Below are 18,628 nucleotides of genomic sequence, written 5' to 3' on the forward strand. Positions count from 1 at the left end.
AGAGCTTCCCACCATTGCTGGTGTACCTGTGGTGCAGTGACCTCTTGCAGAGGTGGGCTTCATCCTGCCCCATCCCATTTTGCTGAGCTCAGCTTCTCTTAACCCAGGTCTCAAACCCATGGTGTTTCCGCAGCCCAACATGACCGAGCTGCAGCACATGGAGCTCCCTTGGTCTCCTCCTCCCCCGGGGACAAGTGGCTGCAAGCTGAGCCCGCAGTAGTTGCAGTGATGCATCACAGTTATTTTTACCATCTCCCGGCTGCTCCGGGTAGGTGCAAGGGAAAAGAGGCGGAAAAAGTGCACCTGGGAGCTGGCGGAGGTATCTGAGGACTCCAGGGAGCATGTGCACACAGAGGGCTCAGTGCTGTGCACACGAGGGCTGGAGCTGTGGAGCATGGCCATCACCAAATCACATCAAATTGAACTGAAACGGGGGCAGCTGGTAGAGGGAGGGGATAAATCCGCTGATGGCAGTGGGGACAGAGGTTCACCTTGCCAGGGAGTGCTGGAAGGGGTTTGGGTGATGGCAGGGCTCTATCATGGATCAAAGCAAAGTCCTGGGTGGGCCTTTTCATGCTCCTGTGTTGCTAAAACCCGTGCTCAGTTCCCGGGTCAATGTGGCTTTCAGCATAGGAAGGAGCAGCTGCAAATGAGGGCGAAGTGCAGGGCAAAACTTCTGCTGGTGGCCGGAGGCAGCGGGTGCCCCCAGCTTCTGCCACGGGTGCTTCCAACACATGCCCCAACACCACTGGCAGCAAAGGGGGGACTTGGCCTTGTCTGTGGTGAGGATGCCAGGGCTCTGCTCTGCTTCCCAGGTAGGGGATAGGGCAGGAATTAAATGAAGCAGCCACTTGTCAGCATCTTGCGAATCACAGAATCATCGAATCCCAGCCTGATTTGTGTTGCAAAGGGCCTTGAAGCTCATCCAGTTCCAACCCCTGCCACAGGCAGGGACACCTTCCACTAGAGCAGCTTGCTCCAAGCCCCTGTGTCCAACCTGGCCTTGGACACTGCCAGGGATGGGGCAGCCACAGCTTCTCTGGGCACCCTGGGCCAGCACCTCAGCACCCTCACAGGGAAGAGCTTCTGCCTAAGAGCTCATCTCAGTCTCCCCTCTGGCAGGTTAAAGCCATTCCCCTTGGCCTGTCCCTACAGGCCCTTGTCCCAAGCCCCTCTCCAGGTTTCCTGCAGCCCCTTTAGGCATTGGAGCTGCTCTAAGGTCTCCCCTTAAGAAGCTTTCTCTTCTCCAGGCTGACCCAGCCCAGCTCTCTCAATAACCTGGATAAACAATGCTGTGCTTCACCTCCCTGAGTTATTTCCTTGCAGAGAAAACTCAAGTGGGTTTTGGAAGTTGAAATGTTTGAAAGTGTGGGCTGGGCTGTGCTGGCATGGGCATGGCACCCACAGAAGATGTACCATAGGGGCTAATAGAACCCCCAAAACCTGCCCAGAGCCTCCAAGGCAGATTAGAATTAAAGGTATAAATTAAACTTTATGCTGTGACAGCATCTAATGGTGCCCCCCAGCCATGGCCAGGATGTCCCAGAGCTCATCCCACTGCTGGGCTCTCCTGACTCCTCTGAGTCCAAACCTCACAGTGCAGGGACTGGAGACTCCGTGAGTGCCAGGGCTGAGAGCCGCATCCAGAGCTGGGCAGGCACTGTCCCTGCAGGGTTACTGCCAGGGCATGGGAGATGGGAGCAAACAGGAGCTGAGGACCGTGGGGCACGCAGGATGTATGCAGGGTGTCCATCTCCTAAACCATGTCTGTATCCATGGTGGGGATGATAGGACATAAAGCCAGGCAGCACTTCCCAACCCGCCATGTGCCCTTTGGAAACAAGAACCCCTACACAAGCTATTATCAGCTCTTTCTCCAGCAATTCAGCATAGCAGGAGGGAAGCCCTTCAGCTGCATCGTGAATCATCCCTGGGAGGCACAGTGGTTATTTTTGTGGTGCTCTGGCTCATGTGGAGCTGCCAATGCATCCCTAGAGATGGGTGCACTGCCGCAGCAGGGGACGTGGTTCTGTCCCCAGTAGAGGGGCTGCTTTCATGGAGAATAGGATTCTCAAGGGCTCATCATCCCGTGAGGTTCCCTATTAATGGAATGTGCTGTTGAATGCTATCAGAGGTTCACCTTTGCTCAGGGGAAAAGCTGTGCTGCTATGGGGGTTACCTATTGGGAACAGGGCAGCAGAGCTCAGGATGTCGGCGTGAGTCCTCTCCCTGTGCCCGCTGTGAAAGCCAGTGGCCACTTCCCCCTCTTCGGGTGTCACCCCTTTGGTCAGCATTGCAGACCACCATCACCCCCTACCAAAATGAAATTGGAACAGGGAGAGCAGGAGACCTGGACGTTGCTGAGCACAGGGATGAGGATATGCTGGTATATGGCTGGGCTGGGTACCCTGCACCAAAGCTTCAGCACCTCAATCGCCTCGGGTAACAAACATCAACCTAAGGGTGCACCACACAGGGGACTGATGCCCATGCACCCTGGTCTCCCCATCCTCCTGCCCTGGCTCTGTGTGGCAGGAGCCCCATGGACTAGAGCAGCAGGAGAGCCTTCCAGCTGAATTGTGATGGGGTGACACCATGACGACACCACACTGGGTCACCCCACTCAAACACAGGGGACAGACAGACTGCATGTGCCATTGCGCTCCTGGCTGCTGAGTTTGGGGACAGCATGGCATGGCATGGCATGGCACAGCATGCTCCCAGTCCCAAGGGGTGCAGGGAAGAGGGCTGGGAGCAGGATGAGCTTACAGCATGGTCTGTGGTTAAACATTTCTCAGGCTGTTTTAAGGAGAAACAGGGCTAAAGAGGAGGGAGCAAGTGCACAAACAGGGGAAGGAAGTGGCACATCCCCGCCTGGCACTGGGCTTGCAGCCAGCTTGACCCCAGTGAGCAGGGACATGGGGACCTTGAACCTTGAGCAGTGAATTTGGTCCTTCAGGTAGGAATGGGTGCTGGGGCAAACAGGGCAGCTGGGAAGTCACGGAGGGCAGTGGTGCAGTAGATCCATGTCCTGGTTTCACATCAGCCCCATGCTGCTGTCCTCCTCCTGCGCTGTGGGAGGAGCTGTGGTCATGGGCACCCTGCTCAAATGCTGTCCCCAAACCAGGGGGAAGGCAGGGAAGGGACCAGGCAGTAGAAAGTGATCCCCGTGTGGAGCCATGGCCCTGTCCCCCCGTGGCACAGCCTCTGCGGAGGAGCAGAGTGGGGCAGGATCAGCCCCAGCTCCCATCCCACAGATGGCAGCATGTGGAATTGCAGAGGAGTGGGTAAAGCACCGCGATGCCCAAAGAACCACCTGCGAGCCCAGCCAGGAACACGTTTCCAGTTCAGGATGGAAACCAACCCCCAAGACAGCCCCAACCCCACTGGTTTCTCAGGTTGGGGCCCCACCACCCCAGTGCTCCCCGAGTGCAGCCCCACACCAAGGCCAGTCAGTAGAAACCTTTATTAAACAGGAAGCTCAGAGGAACACAAGCTTGTTAAAAGGCAGTAAAAGTGAAAGTGCGTCTCCAGCCCGGCCCCCGGGGGAGGCCCAGGACCCTCCTCTCCTACCTCCACCTCTCCGAGCCCCAGTGGGCAGCAGATGGGGAGACAGAGCCCAGCGGCTGCACAGCTGTTTGGGGAGGGGAGGAAAAGCCTGAAGCCACTGTTGGGTCCTCACATGCAGATATGCACCCTCCCCTCCAGGACCCACACATGGTCCTGGGGCCACCAGCCCCATCCAGCCCTGCCCCTGCTCCCATAGCCCCCACAATGGCCTCAGCCTCTGCCCCAATCTGGCTGCAAGCAAAACCAGGACGTGCAAGTGAAGCCCCAGTGGGACCCTCCATGTCCCCCCCCCCCACTAGCAGCATCCCCCTGCTCCCTCCTGTCTGTTCCCCATGTCCTGGGGATGCTTCCACACGCCATAAATAATAAATAAATACCCCACACTCAGCCAGGGTGTGGGAGGCCCCCCGTGCAGGGGGAACACAGCCCCAACCCAGCACCCCCACATCTCCACCACCCACTTCCCAACACAACAACACCTCTCGGCACCCCCACCCTGCTGCAGGCCCCCCCCTCCCCCCCTTGGGAAATTAAATGCTGTCCCTAGGGGACAATAATAAATTAATCAAATCTATACACAAGACTGCTTAAAGCTCGATAATGGGCAAAGGAGGGGGCACCCCCATCACCAAGAACCTTGTGGGGGGGTCCTCTGAGATGGTACCCCCGCTCTGGCATCCTCCTTGCAGGGCAGGAGCCAGGGATGTTGCCGGGCCCCGCCAGGCTGGGGGGGCTGGAGGGCGAAGAAGAAAGTGTTGCAAAAAGGCATGGGGAGAGGAGCTGCGGGGAGGGGGGGAAGCTCAGGGTGACCCCCCTGCACCCTGCAGCTTCCCTCAGAAGTCCAAGGGTGTGAAGTCCTCAAAGTCACAGTCAAAGAGCTCGCTGATGCCCTCTCCCTCCTGCAGCCCGAAGTGATAGTCCTGATCCTGGTTGATGAACTCATCCGCCAGGAATTCCGGGAAGACTTCCCTGCTCTGGTCCAGCAGCACGTCCATGGAGGCCAATGGCGAGAGGCCCGGCTCCACTGCGGGGCACTTGCTGGTCCCTGGCAGCAGCGTTTCTGCAGGGATGGAAAGCAACCGTCAATCCCACAACAGACAAAAAAACCCAAAAGAGGCATTTTTGGTTATGCAGAATCTGCCTTCCCACAACCCTGCTGGGCTCAGGTGGCCGAGCATCACCCCAGCTTGTGCTGATGGCAGAGGGGCTCATGACTACAAACACAGAAGAGGCCACAACCAGAGCCAGCAGCATCCCTGTCCCCAGCTCCCTCCTGTCCCTGTCCCAGGCACCCACCTTGCTCTCCAGGCAGCAGCGGCAAGTTCATGTCCTGGGCAGGATGCAGGAGAGGGGAGGCTCTGGGCTGTGGGTGGCTGGGAGCCGACTCCTCTGCAGGGGCTTTGAAGGGGCTCTTGACAGGGCTGCAGACACCTGAGCTGTCCTCGGGGCAGAGGAAGACATCGATGGGGCCCTGAGTGCTTCGCAAGGATACCTGGAAAGCCTGAGGAAAGGGGAGAGGAGTGAGACCAGGAGGCACAAGGATGCCTGGGGAGCCTGGGCTGTGCAGACACAGGGTGGCCCCAGCTCACCTCCGCTGGGTCTGAGACCTGCAGCTGGGTCTCTGCGGGGGCTTTGATAACCATCACCATTTGCTCCGAGGGGTCCACAATGCTGCGGAGGTCCTGGCAGGTCACATAGGCTGCGGTGTGGCAGGTCAAGGAGCAGACACGGGGTGCTATGAACCATGCTGTGACCCAGCTGGGTCCCCTCCCCGCCAGCCCCATCCCATCCCGCACAAAGGATATTGCTGGTTGGCGGGGTCCTCAGTGAGCAGGCGCAGCTGCACTGAGCACGTCTGGATGAGCTCGTCCAGCTGCCGCTCCGCCGCCTGCAGCTCCCACAGCTCCTGCTCCAGCCGCCGGTGCCGGACCGGGGCGCCCACTGCAGCCTGGCTGCCCCTGCAGAGCACCACGGGCATCAGCACCCAAACCTACAGCTCCCTCTGCCATGCACCGTGACTGACCCCATCCCACACACAGGGAATCAGCCTCGCAGGGGTTTCTTTATAGGGCACAGCCCTGGGGTCCCTCCCCTGAGCCTGGACACAGCCTCCACTCCCCAGACTGGCACAGGGAGCTGGAGGGTGACTGACAGCCAGCACAGGAGTACTGATGGTGCTCAGGAGCCATCTGCAGTGGAGCACAGCCCTCACCCAGACCACATGAAGTGGCTCCTCAGCCACCACTTGAACACCAAGGAAGGCTCTCTCCACCCCAAGCCTGGCCCAGGCAGCTCCCCCATCCCAAGGGACAACCAGGCACAGCCCCACAAGCCCAGCCCAGGGACGTACAGCCACTGGATGTTGTTCTTGGACTTCTTGGTGATGAGCTGGATGCCCTCCAGGACGTTGGTGATGTCGTAGATACGCCTCTTCTGCACCTTCAGGACCTCGGCAGCCCAGTTGAGGTCCACAACGCCATCAGGGGACTGGCTCAGCAGCTCCAGGAAGCGCTTGGTGGTGAGGTTCAGCGAGGTTTCATAGCGGGACTTCTCCCCAGGAGACTTTGCCCCTGCCAGCCACCGAGGACAAGAGCGGTTTAGCCAGAAGGGAAACCCAAAACATCCCCCATGCTCGCAGGTGCCCCATGGACCAGGACCAACACCTTGAAACGATCTGCTTTCTCTGAGCAATGGGCTAAGCTCCCCACATCCTCCATGGGAAGGATGCTGCAGGACCCAGCACAGGCTTTGACACTCGTGCTCAGCTGTGATCACAAGCTCCGCTGTGACACCAAGGTACCAGGGCTCGGGGAGGGGGAAGATGATGGAGGGACAACCTGGGTTGGCTGGGGAGGTCAGAGGGAGCAGAGCCAGTACCTCTGATGGGGTTCCTGGGCTTGCCCCGGCCCACTGGCAGGCTCTCCGCTATGTACTGATGATCCGTCTCCAAGTTCAGCTTCCTCTTCACCTGCAAGCGATGGGGCTCATTGGGGGCGCAGCCACCACCCCCCAGGAAGCCCTCCCCGGGGGTGCAGAGCCCCGCTGCCGGTAGAAGCGGGGTCAGAGGAGCGGCTCCACCGCTGACACATACACAGTGGGGCCGCGGCCCCGCCACGCTGCGGGGAGCGCCCCAAAGCAGGCAGGGACAGAGCCCGGACTAGCGGGGCGACTTCCGGAGCGGCCGCGCTCGGCAGGTGCGCTGCGTGGCACGGCACGGGGCACGGCACAGCACGCTGTGGCACGGTAGAGGGCACGGCACAGCAAGGTGCGGAGCAGGGAGCAGCACTGCTAGGCGTGCCACGGCCCAGTATGCAGCCCGACCCGACGCGACCCAGTATCTCGGGGCACAGCCCCGCCGTAGCCCGCAGAGTCCCGGTCTCCGCAGCCCCCTTCCCATCCCGATCCCCGTCCCGGTGGTTACCGGCGGGCGGCCCAGCACCGGCCGGCGCGGCGCGGCTCCGGGCTCGGCGGGCTGCGGTGTAGCGAAGAGCAAGACCTGGTCGGTATCGGGGTGTCCTCCGCCGCCCGCGGGATCGTCAGCGGCGGCGGAGACGATGAGGAGGTGCGGGGAGGAGCTGCCCAGCAGCGCCGCCAACCCCGCCGCGCCGCCGCCCGCCGCCGCCATGGCTCACATGGCCACCGGGGCGACGGGCGGCGGGGCGGGGAAGGCGCTTGTAGGGTCACGGCCCATGACCGGGCAGCGAGAACCGCTCCCACCGCCCGTATTGTTCGCTACGACCGGCTCCGGCGCGCCTTCTTTGCGCGCCAAATCCTTTTTGCCGCGAAAGCGGCGCGAGTCTCCCCGCCACCAGCCTCATTGGCTGCCACCAACACCGGGAACCGCGGTAGGGGGAGCGGAGGAGCCGTCTCATTGGTCAGTGACGGGCGGTGCCGCACGCTTATTGGTTGAGGGTGGACAGGCGGCCAATCAGCGGCGTCGAGGGGGTGCGGAGCGGGGACAGTGGGGCGGTGAAAGGGGGGAACGGCGGCATCTGCCGCCGTTCCCCCCCTTTCACCGCCCCACTGTCCCCAGCAGGGAATTCCAACTCCAAAGCATCCCTATCCCAACATCCAGGTCCTCCCCGGTGTTCCACATTGGAGGAGGAAAGCACTGGCACACACCCACGAGCCAAGTTCACATCACCCATGGAATCTGCCTTGGAGCAGGATGCTCCATGAAGGGTGCTGGGAATCTTGCACTGGGATGGAAGTGATACTGTATTAAAGTATTTTGGGGTGAAGAGATGAGTTCAGTGCTGGCCCATCGCCCCTCTTCCAAATTCACCCCGAGACTGGATGAGGTTTTGGAACCTGGGATTGCTCAAGGGGTCTGGCTCACACAGAAAGATTGGGAATACTCCAGTCTGCTCTGTTGTAGGGATGATTCACAGCATTTTCAGCTTCCATACACCCGACAGCTGCGGATCTCAGTTTCCTCAGCACTAGACGATAACCCCTTGTAGGGCTAGAGGCAAAATCCGCACTTGACCGTGTCAGCAGCTATCTGTGGTGGCGGGATGGTGAGGCCAGGGGTGAGGCTGGGGCAGAGGGGATGGCAGCCACCACGCTGAGGGAGATGATAGTTCATCCACCCATGAGACACAGCACAGGCAGCTCCCACCGGCAGCGTGTGGGATGCTGATAACTCTCCTGCTGCATGAGGAAGCAAAATATAAAGGAATAATAATATATATCCATAAAACCCCCATATTTAAAGATGAGGCCTTTCCCAGGGCACAGAGATGTTGTAGCTCACAGCCAGCCACCCACCCTATGCCCCCCATGAGCTGCCTTACATGTCCCGGGGGGAGCCCTGACTGCCACTGGGCATGGCTGTGGGCCTGTGGTGGCCCCCACCCTGCTGCTGATCCCAACGTGCCTGGGATGCAGGAGATGGGTGTTTTTCCCACCAGTGCGTGGGATGCAGGAGGCATCTGAAGCGATGAGTTAACTTCTGTGCAGCGGAGCAGATCCTGACACGCTGTGCCCCTGCACTGGCCAAACAGGTTTCAGGCTTTAAAGGATTTTATGCTGGATACTTTGGCAGTGGCTGCAATTCCCCTGCAGGGCAGCCAGCATGGAGCAGTGCTGTGATTTCATAGAGTCCTTGGGAAGGGACCTTAAAGCTCACCCAGTTCCAATTCCTGCCACAGGCAAGGACACCTTCCACTAGAGCAGCTTGCTCCAAGTCCCTGTGTCCAACCTGGCCTTGAACACTGCCAGGGATGGGGCAGCCACAGCTTCTCTGGGCACCCTGTGCCAGCGCCTCAGCACCCTCACAGGGAAGAGCTTCTGCCTAAGAGCTCATCTCAATCTCCCCCCCTGGTAGGTTAAAGCCTGTCCTGTCCCTACAGGCCCTTGTCCAAAGCCCCTCTCCAGGTTTCCTGTCAGCCCCTTTAGGCACTAGTAACACCCATAACACACTGCATGTCCATGACCAATCACTTCACCTCCCTGTGCCTCATTTCTTCATCCATAAAGAGCAAATAGAAACACTGCCACGCTTAAAGCAAATGAACACAGTTAATTAACACCTGGTCCTGCTGTTATCCCGGGGCCGCTCTCCCAAGCCCTTGCACTCCAATTCCATCATTGCTGTGAAGAACAAGCAACAGTTAGACCAGGTGCGAGCACATAGTTCATATTGCTCCATCTGGGAAGAGGGAAAGGCAGCCCCGGGATGGCCGTGGTGCTCTCCCTGTCCCCGGGGGAGCCTCAGCCAGGCGCTTCCCGGGATGCTGTGGGCTTTGGGACACAGCTGCTGCACCAGCTGCTCCTTCGGGCTCACAAAGGCCGGGCCCCCCCAGCCCAGTTCATGCGGGGGGTATTCAGTGGGAGCAGGCGGAGTTCTGCCTCCCTCTCTCCTCTCCTCCAAGCAGGGCTGCTGGTGCTGGCGCTGAAGGAGAGCAGGCGCCAGGACAAATGAAAGGCAAATGCTGGTGCGAGAGGGAAGGGCCGGGGCTTTCCTTGCATGCATATGAGGGAAGGCAGACGAATCCCGGCTCCTGCACAGCTGTAGCCTCCTCCCGGCCTAACCAGCCCTGCTGAAGGGACGTGCCCCCAAGATGAGCTGTCTGGCGGGTGCTGCACAGAGATAAAGTCCTGTCTCGACGGTCCCACTGGGTCACAGAGAGGGTCAGGAAGCTGTTCATAGCTTTGTACCCCAGACAGATTCACCCGGCAGCAGGCACTGAGTTTGGGTGGGTTTTAGCTGCCTTGCAGCCGGGACTGGCTCTTGCCAAGGGGTATCAGCTGGGCCCTGTGCTGAAGGAAAAGCTCAGACCAGGGCTGCAGATAGAGCCAGAGCTGGCATCTACACTGTTAAATCATCTGGCAGTGGGAGCAGGCAGGAGGTGAGCTCGAGGATGCACACACATCCCTGTGCTCAGTTAACCTCAGCATGCAGATGTGCCAGGAGCACCTTTACTATCCTTGTCACCTATAGTGTGGTCCTGCTTTCAGCAGTTCCCACATGGACTGTGCCATGTGAAGGGAAGCACAACGTTCCCCCAGCTCTTCCCCTGTGGCAGGGGGTTGGACCTGGATGATCTTTAAGGTCCCTTCCAACCCAAACCAGTCTGTGGTCTGCCCCCAAGCCCCAAGGATGACAGCCCCCCAGTGTGTCCCTGCAGCTCAGGTCCTTCTCCAGCTACCACTGGTGCAGCAGGTAGAGCTGATGCTGCGGGCAGAGTAGCACTGGCTGTTGCCTACACACTGACAAGAGAGCACAACTGATGCCAACAATGCACTCTGTGTGTGGCTTCTCTACATACAGGAGTAGTAGCCTGTAATAACTAAGCATTACTTCACGTATCTTAGCTTAATGATAATGACAGCAAAAAAAAAAAGACAAAAAATGAGGGGTTTATTATTATGCCTCCTCTTCTGCGTGTTTTAAACCCGAAACCTGAACCATGGCTACAAGCATCCTGATCATTACAAGTTACCCGAGTTTATTGTTTTATTCTATCCTGTCAGAAGATCAAGGCCTGGATTACATGGCAATCATGGACATAAAACATACACCAAAAGCAGAGGGAATAGTGCTTGTGTTACATACCATTTCACTTGTTTTCTACTCATCACCAGTCTCATGAGGAAATGAGATAGACAAAAGAGAAGAAGTTCCCTCCTCCAACAATCAGGTCTGAACACACAGATCAGACAGTCAAGATTAGCACCCCTAAAGCACTAACAGTGGCCAGCAGGCATTAGGCTGGGGAGCATTACACCTCATTTCCTCTCCTCCCTTATCTGCTCATTTCAAAACCAGCATCAGAAAATGGGACACATTCTGCCCAGGTTGCCATGATCCAGGAAGACAAACACAGGCTGACAAATAGGAAACAGCACTCGGCTCAGGCGGGAGCCAAGGTCGCGTTTGTGTTGACACAGTGAAAATGGGCTGGAGTCACAGCAGCTTCTCCTGTGTGAGATCTGTAGGGAGTTCTGGTCACCCCAGCACCACCAGCCAAATGTGACAGCACCTGGCTGGCTGCAGAGCTCAGCGTGCCACCGGGACCCTCTGCAGTCACTCGGGCTCCCCATGGGTGCCTGGTTCACTCTGCTTCAGCAGCTGGAGATCATCCCACACTCCTACCCCAACCCAGCTGGGTTTAAAGCCCAGCTTGAACTACTCTACCAGGGCAAGAAGGGCTTGCATAATGGATATGAAAGTCTTCTGCAGCCTCTCCACCCTGGCTGCTCTGAGCAGGGCTGGTGATTACCCAGGCACAGACACCCTGCGACCACAGGTTCATACCTCCGTGCGTGCTTCCCTGTGGCACTCATTGCACAAGCAGAGGTTTTTCCTTCACAAATTTCCTTCCCCTTCACTGAAAGGATCAAAGAGAGTCCAGCAGACCTGAGCTAAACCAAATGTTACCCCCCTCCCCCCCCATTTCATTTTCCCCTTTGTTAAATAATGCAATTGTCCCGGAAAGGGTCCTGACAGCCAGCCCTGGCACACAAGCTGTCCTCCAAAGAGCAGGGAAGCACAGTGGGAATGCTGGGGCAGCATGCAGCCACAGTAAATAACCCTGAGCTGTTTTGTTCCTTCAGCAAATAAATGATTAATAGCTCAGTGCAGTCACTCTGCTATTCACTCGGAGAACTTTTGATCAGTTTGATTCATTAACCTTTAAAACTGCCTCAAAGAGAGGATGCAAATCCAAAGGAGAAGCATCAGTTTGAAATGAACACTTGAATTTTATCAAATAATCTTCACTTTAGACAAGTATTGAGACGCTTTGCTCCTCTTTAGAGGCTCTGAGCATTGCACAGTCAGGTGTCAAGAAATAACAAGGGAGAATAAAGTTGATGTAGATAAACAAACCTATTGCATCTTAACATTCCAGCCCGAAGAGGGCTGGGGGCAGAAAATGGCACATTGTGGTTCTGCAGCATCTGGCTGATTTGCAGGTGGCTTCCAACTGTCTCTTTCTTCTTTTGGTTTTAATGCTGCTAAAAAAGGGACACAACCAGGGGACTCCAAGCCCCACACAAAGCACTGGGGGGAGGGCAGGCAGTGGAACTTCTGTATCCGAAAAGTCTGTCTCAGACAAATTACTTCTAGTTCACTTCCTTACTACACGCCCGCATTGTTCCAACACCTTGGTAGCATAAGGGGTTCATCCCCAGCTATCTGGTCCCAGAACCAGCAATGCAGACTAATGCTATTAAAGAACTGTTCCAATTACTTCCCTGGGGAATGAAGTGACTTGAAGCTTAACGTCCTGCCCCAGCACAGCAGGAAAACCAACCGTCCACAAAGGCGCTGCTAATGGCTCTGCTGCTCCACGGACCTGCTCTGGGATGAGCTGCAGTTTGTCTTCCAGGGCCAGCAGCTGCTTCCTGGAGCACAAGTACAGATGGTTGGAGGCTCAGGCACAATTTGCTTTGAGAGTGAGGTTGGGGGATAGATTCCCCAAGAGAAAAAGAGGGTTTTGAACACGGACAACTGACAGCCACTGCTGCCAGGTGGATACCAGAAACTTGCTCTGGGCTTGTTTGTACTTTCTAGAGTGGACAGAGCTACTACGTAGTGTAAAAAGAACAGGATAAGCCACTTGCCCTTCCTGTGGCCAGAAAAGTGCTTCCCAAGCAGCCACATGGCTGCAGTGGTAGAACTACTTAGCAGAGGAAAATGATTTTGCCTCTAAGGGACTCACAAGCGTTTTTCAGAGGCAGGAATGACAGCTGTACATTAAAGAGGTTAAACCCTCCTTCCAGCCACACACTCACACAACCAGCCTGCACCATCTCCTGCTACAGTAATTACACACGCTGAAGGATTTGGGAGCCTAAATAGTTGTAGGGAGAAATTCTCAAGCCATAGCTGTCAGATCATGGAAGAGTTCTTTGAAATCCCACCACAGCTTAAAGGAATTGGCAATATCAGAACACTGACATTCTCATTTGGGACAATATTGAGGCTTCTGACATAAAAAGAGAGCGCTGCACTGTGCTGCTTCCGACACCCAGAGTGGTGCGAAGAAAGATCGGATGTTAGGCTGTATATAAGGCAGAAGTTCTTCCCTGTGAGGGTGCCGAGGTGCTGGCACAGGGCGCCCAGAGGAGTTGTGGCTGCCCCATCCCTGGTAGAGTTCAAAGCCAGGTTGGACACAGGGGCTTGGAGCAAGCTGCTCTAGTGGAAGGTATCCCTGCCCGTGGCAGGGGTTGGAACTGGGTGAACTTTAAGGTCCCTTCCAACCCAAACCATTCCATGATTCCATGTTTATAAAGAAATCAGACCTTCAGTTTCAGTACTTTTTCTGGACTTGAATCTTTAAGCTTATCTACACCAAGCAAACTATCCAACTACAATGAAACAAACCCAGTTCCTAATGTAAGCTTTCTATTATTATAAGCTTTCTATTGCTTTCCTGGGGTCTAGCTTAAATGCGGATAAGTGTTCAAGTGCTCAGCACGGGGCATAAAAGCAGGTGAAGTTAAAAGTTGAAGATGCCCCAGACAGTTGTTAGGGCAAACACTATCTTGTCTTTTGGGCACCAAGCACATCATGAGCACAAAGTAGCTTCCGTCTCTACACTGTGAGATCTCACAGTGGATGTAGCTGGGACTCAGGGTTAGGTTCAGCTCAAGAAGACTCTACTCCTACTCCAGCTGAGCCATTCAGGATGCAATTCAATCTCAAACATCATAGCACCAGGCAACGGGAAGGGGAATATTTCAACTTCTCTCTTGCTGACACAGAGAGTGGAAAAAACAGAGAGCAAAGCAGCACTCAGAATAGATGTAACAGTAATAAAAGAGCTTAGGACAAGGAAAAATGACTTAAGAGGAAATGGAAAAGTTTCCACTCGGAAGCTACCTGAACTTAAAAGGTATCACATTTCAGTCACACCACTGAACACAACCAATTGCTACAGCCTGGAGGGTACAGAGACTGCAAAAGATGATGAACAGCATCAGTGGGATGATGAAATGCCGTGGCCAGGTCAGGATGGAAAAGCGGATGGGTAGGGAGACAGCAAACAAAACAGTCCTGGCTGAGCCAAGGGAATGGTTGGCACAGGGAACTTACTGCTCTCTTACAAATACCACCACAAACCCTCAGTGGATTCGGAGTTATATTAATGTACATTATTGAGTGACTAGTTCAGTGTTATATGGCAGAGCAATGCTCTGCACTAACAGTTTTAGTGTATTCATTGTAATAGCTTTTGTCCTTTCCCAGCTATCTGGCTGATCTCCTGTTCCAGCCCTGTGTGTGCTGTGCTACTCCTGGGGCTCAGCAGGGTATTTTGACAAGGAAGATTCACTCATCTATTCACTCGTGGACTCAACAAACTACAGGTACATTCAAGTTTGATTACCACTAACATGTGCCACTGCTGGGGAGGGCAGATTCTGGCCCTACAAGAAACCCATGTGCTTATCTTCCACCTAAAGAAAAGTGCTGTTGCAAGTGTTGCTCACTCATACATGTGAAGCACCAGGGTGCTATCTGAGGTGTGCAATGGGCTCCAGCCTGTTTCCAGAGCAGCCCGAGCTGTGTAACTGTTCTTGGTATTTAGTTCAAGTTTCAAATAATGACAGGGTATTAATTAGTGCATTTGCAGAGGATCAGATTCAGCCCAAGTGCATGAAAGAAACCAAACAAAAGTAATCTTTCCAAGCCCCACTTCCCAGGCTCGTACCAGACAACGTTAACAGTTTTATTCCTCCAAAATCTTAATGTCTCCCTGAGGGCAAACTGCAGAAAAACCCTCTTAAGGAGAACACATTGTCCTTGGATTAGCTTAAACAAGACTGCCAGTCAGCCACAGAAATCAAGAAATGATAGTTTTGCTTTGAGATGTGAGCAGGTCCCTGCCCCCCTCCCACTATGGGGAGCACAGTGAGCAGTCAGATGATCCCAGAATGGTTTTTCATGGTTAGACATACTGTCAGGCTGTTATTTTGTAAGTATATTTAGTCTCTTAAAAAAGCCCCAAAGCTATTCTTGTGGGGAAAATAAGGCCTCTCTTAAAAAAGACTGCACCAAGTTTCTGGAGGGCATTTACTCACTCTAAACAGAGCCAAGAAAAGTCTGATCAGAACACTTTGGCCAGGATACAACAGGCAACTCTGCTTAATAGCTGTTAGTTTAACTAAATCACCAGTCAGGAGCAACAGAAGAACCTTTTCCCTTAGCTGCCAGAAGGTGCCATCCCATTCAGAGATGTTTTATAATGACCCACCTACTTGTCTGTCCTTTTGTTATAAATGAGGAAGTCAGAGATGTCGTGCCATGTGTTGCTATCGTCATACAGGTAGGTCATGGAGGACTGCAGGGAGGGCTGCAGGGTGTGCCGGTGATACTCGAAGAGCCACAGAACTGTGCCCCAGATTAGAGCAGCAACAAGTGGAAATGGATCCTGCTTTGGCTGTGGGATATAGCCCTTTTCCACTGCCAGCCGAGACAGGCCAAACAGGATCCGGGACAGAAGGTACATGATGATCTGCATGAGAGAAAACCCAAACAGCATGAGGTAAGCACCCTGAGCAGGACACTGGCCAGGCTGAGTGATGTTGAAGCGATAAGGCTGTTAAGAGGGGTGGAAACAGTTTACCCAGCTTAAAGGCAAACACGTTGTAGGTTCATGTATCAAGCAATCTTTCTAGTAGGAGATGTCTCTGTCCTCCAAATCCTACTTCTCTGCCTGGGCTCTAATTTAGTAATAGACAAGTTGCACTTCATACATCTTTGCAGTTGCACAACTTCTGTCCTTGATCAGTTGTTACCTCAGACGCTGCTGCTGATGTAACAGTCACAGAGCAGCTATGGTCACCTCTCAGGCAGGGACAAACTCAGAAGTGTGGACAGATCCTAAATCCTGGCCTGACTGATCCTCCTGCAGGGCATTGCATAAGTAAAACACTTGATTAAGCTACATCTGTGTGTTTTACTGACTGATAAACCTGTGACTGTGCCAACAACCAGCTTTCAATCAAACATCCCCTGAGCAGCTTTTGTTTAACTACGCTAGTGTAGCTCAGGAACTGACCGTGCTCTGGACCTGCAGCATTCACAGTAAAGGGCTTAGCCTGTGAGTAGGCAGAACAGGAGCACACACAGTTGGTTACCACAACCCAGATGACGGGGGGGGGGGGGGGAACCAACAGCTCTGGATTGTGTGCCTGTCTGCCTTCCTAGGCTTACAAGTGCAGCTCTAGAGGTAAAGCTGGGATTTAGTGCTCACATTGCACACACCTTCCACAGAGACACACAACCACCTCTACAACTGGAGTGTAAAGCAGCCAAAACAAGAACCTGTGTGAAGAGGAATGTGGTAAAAGAGTAACTCTACACTGTAAGAGCCCCTGACGCATGGCAGGCTACAGCAGTCACTTCCTGGCACATGACCATCCATCTCTTGGGGCTTTTGGGCAAGGAAACTTTGAACCAACACATTTACCTGGCTGTTGATGGGGTTGTTGTCACCAAACACGAGCCAACCCCCAATGCAGGCTGCAAAGAAGGAATGAAATGGGATTTTCTTCCCCTGCAGTCGGGACTGCAATGCCATCAGCCCCTTGTAGGTGAACACAAAATATGCCAAGTTCCGGGAATGAGTGTACGTAGCCTGAGCAATCGCCTTCAATTTTTCTCTTAAACTGAAGGAAAGAAACAGACAATTAGGAGGGCACAAAGGCAGGACCACTGCAGCCCCCCAGCCTGGACACTGCCCCTCTGACAGGGACTGACAGCGCGGGCACCCCACAGAACATCTGGTGAGGGAGCAGAAACCCCTTCACCTCTGGCTCATTCATCAGAGTAGAGCCGACTTAGACCATGACTGTGCTGCTGTCTAATTCTATGACTAGAAATACAGCAAATTCATAAAATACATAGGAATTCATCAGAATACAGCTCTTCTTAGACTGTGACGGTGCTTCTGTCCAATTCCATGACTAGTTAAGCAGCCTTTTCTTTGATTACTGCCTAGGTGTAAACTTCTGACATAAGTGAGGAAAACCAAAACATGCACTGCTATGGTTTGGCTTCCCTTATTAGAGCTGACAGCAGATTGTTGCTGTTTGCATCTGCTAATTTCTCTTCTGTCCACTGGTTCTCATCAACCATACTATTAGTGGCTCAATACATGTATTTGGTGTGTATACGAGCTGCCCTGCTTAGCTGTGAGAACAACAGACTAAGAACATGGCTCATGCATCTTTCTGCTATTTAAGCCCTTATGAAGCATGAAAAATTGAAAGTTTGGATGAAAGCATTCTAAGCAGTAATACAAAAGCACAGAACTAGGGTCATACCTTCCACTCTTGAACAGGAAAGTCATCACCAGGGCATGTGGGGCACGAACTTTTGCTCCATAACTGCAAAAGCAAATACATATATCAGCATTTTTGCATTATAGAACCCCAGACTGGTTTGAGTTGAGAGGCTCTTAAAGCTCATCCAGTTCCAACCCCTGCCACGGGCAGGGACACCTTCCACTAGAGCAGCTTGCTCCAAGCCCCTGTGTCCAACCTGGCCTTGAACACTGCCAGGGATGGGGCAGCCACAGCTTCTCTGGGCACCCTGTGCCAGCGCCTCAGCACCCTCACAGGGAAGAGCTTCTGCCTAAGAGCTCATCTCAGTCTCACCTCTGGCAGGTTAAAGCCATTCCCCTTGGCCTGTCCCTACATCCCTTGTCCCAAGCCCCTCTCCAGCTTTCCTGCAGCCCCTTTAGGCACTGGAGCTGCTCTAAGGTCTCCCCTTCAGGAGCCTTCTCTTCTCCAGGCTGACCCAGCCCAGCTCTCTCAGCCTGGCTCCAGAGCAGAGCTGCTCCAGCCCTTGCAGCATCTCCGTGGCCTCCTCTGGCCTCGCTCCAACAGCTCCAGGTCCCTCTTGTGCTGTTGCCCCAGCGCTGGATCAGGGCTGCAGGGGGGGTCTCCCCAGAGCAGCGGGGCAGGATCCCCTCCCTGAGCTGCTGCTCACACTCTGGGGGTGCAGCCTAGCACAAGTTCATGTTCAGTTTTTCACTGACCAGACCGCAATGCTATGATTGTATTTCTATTCCACTGACAGCCAAAGGACGCTACCTAAGCTGTTACATGTCACTTCTGAGGCAGCCCAGACGCAGCACCACTCCCAACCCCAGGCCCTGTGTAGCCACAGGCATACACAGAACACATTCGGGTATACCGGGTCCTTAGGGGACCCCAAAACCATTTGAAACCCCACTTATGTGGAAGGGAGACGGAAACGCTTCTCCCGAACCTCCTCTACAGGAGCACCGGCCTCCTGACAGACGAGGAGAGCGCAAAGCGGCCCTCGAGGCCCTGAGAGAACCGAGACATCCCCCACCGGTCCTGGCACCTTCCCCGCCCCCGCCCCGCCGCACTCACACGGCGCCGTTGCGGAAGCCCTTGATGACGGCGAGCGCGGCGCGATACCGGCGCTGCTGCAGGAGCGCGTTGGCGGCGCGGAGCAGGGCGCGGAGCGGGTCCCCGCCGCCGGCCATGACGGCCCTCCCGCCACCACCGGCCGCCGCTATCACGGCGCGCACGCTTCCGGGAGTGAGGCCCCGCCCGCTGCGCCCATAGGCTG

The 18,628-nt window shown here is 54.8% G+C and overlaps 2 protein-coding genes across 2 annotated transcripts; both read right to left on the bottom strand.

The window, feature by feature from the left end:
- Window positions 1–3,450: 3,450 nt before the first annotated feature.
- Window positions 3,451–7,502, bottom strand: E2F1 (E2F transcription factor 1). Its single transcript, XM_062604079.1, has 7 exons — window positions 6,992–7,502; window positions 6,448–6,538; window positions 5,921–6,140; window positions 5,376–5,528; window positions 5,160–5,274; window positions 4,867–5,071; window positions 3,451–4,630 (listed from the first exon to the last, which is right to left on the bottom strand). The coding sequence occupies exons 1-7, from the start codon at window positions 7,193–7,195 to the stop codon at window positions 4,404–4,406; spliced, it is 1,215 nt and encodes a 404-aa protein (XP_062460063.1). The 5' UTR covers window positions 7,196–7,502; the 3' UTR covers window positions 3,451–4,403.
- Window positions 7,503–14,698: 7,196 nt separating this feature from the next.
- PXMP4 (peroxisomal membrane protein 4) lies at window positions 14,699–18,589 on the bottom strand. The gene is made up of 4 exons (XM_062604058.1): window positions 18,427–18,589; window positions 17,350–17,412; window positions 16,494–16,692; window positions 14,699–15,536 (listed from the first exon to the last, which is right to left on the bottom strand). Exons 1-4 carry the CDS (start codon window positions 18,540–18,542, stop codon window positions 15,276–15,278), a joined length of 639 nt encoding a protein of 212 aa, XP_062460042.1. The 5' UTR covers window positions 18,543–18,589; the 3' UTR covers window positions 14,699–15,275.
- Window positions 18,590–18,628: the final 39 nt, after the last annotated feature.

Source organism: Pezoporus occidentalis, unplaced genomic scaffold (genome assembly GCF_034315485.1).
Source record: "Pezoporus occidentalis ecotype Australia unplaced genomic scaffold, CSIRO_AGI_Poc_V1 ctg83, whole genome shotgun sequence".
Taxonomy (NCBI): Eukaryota; Metazoa; Chordata; class Aves; order Psittaciformes; family Psittacidae; genus Pezoporus; species Pezoporus occidentalis.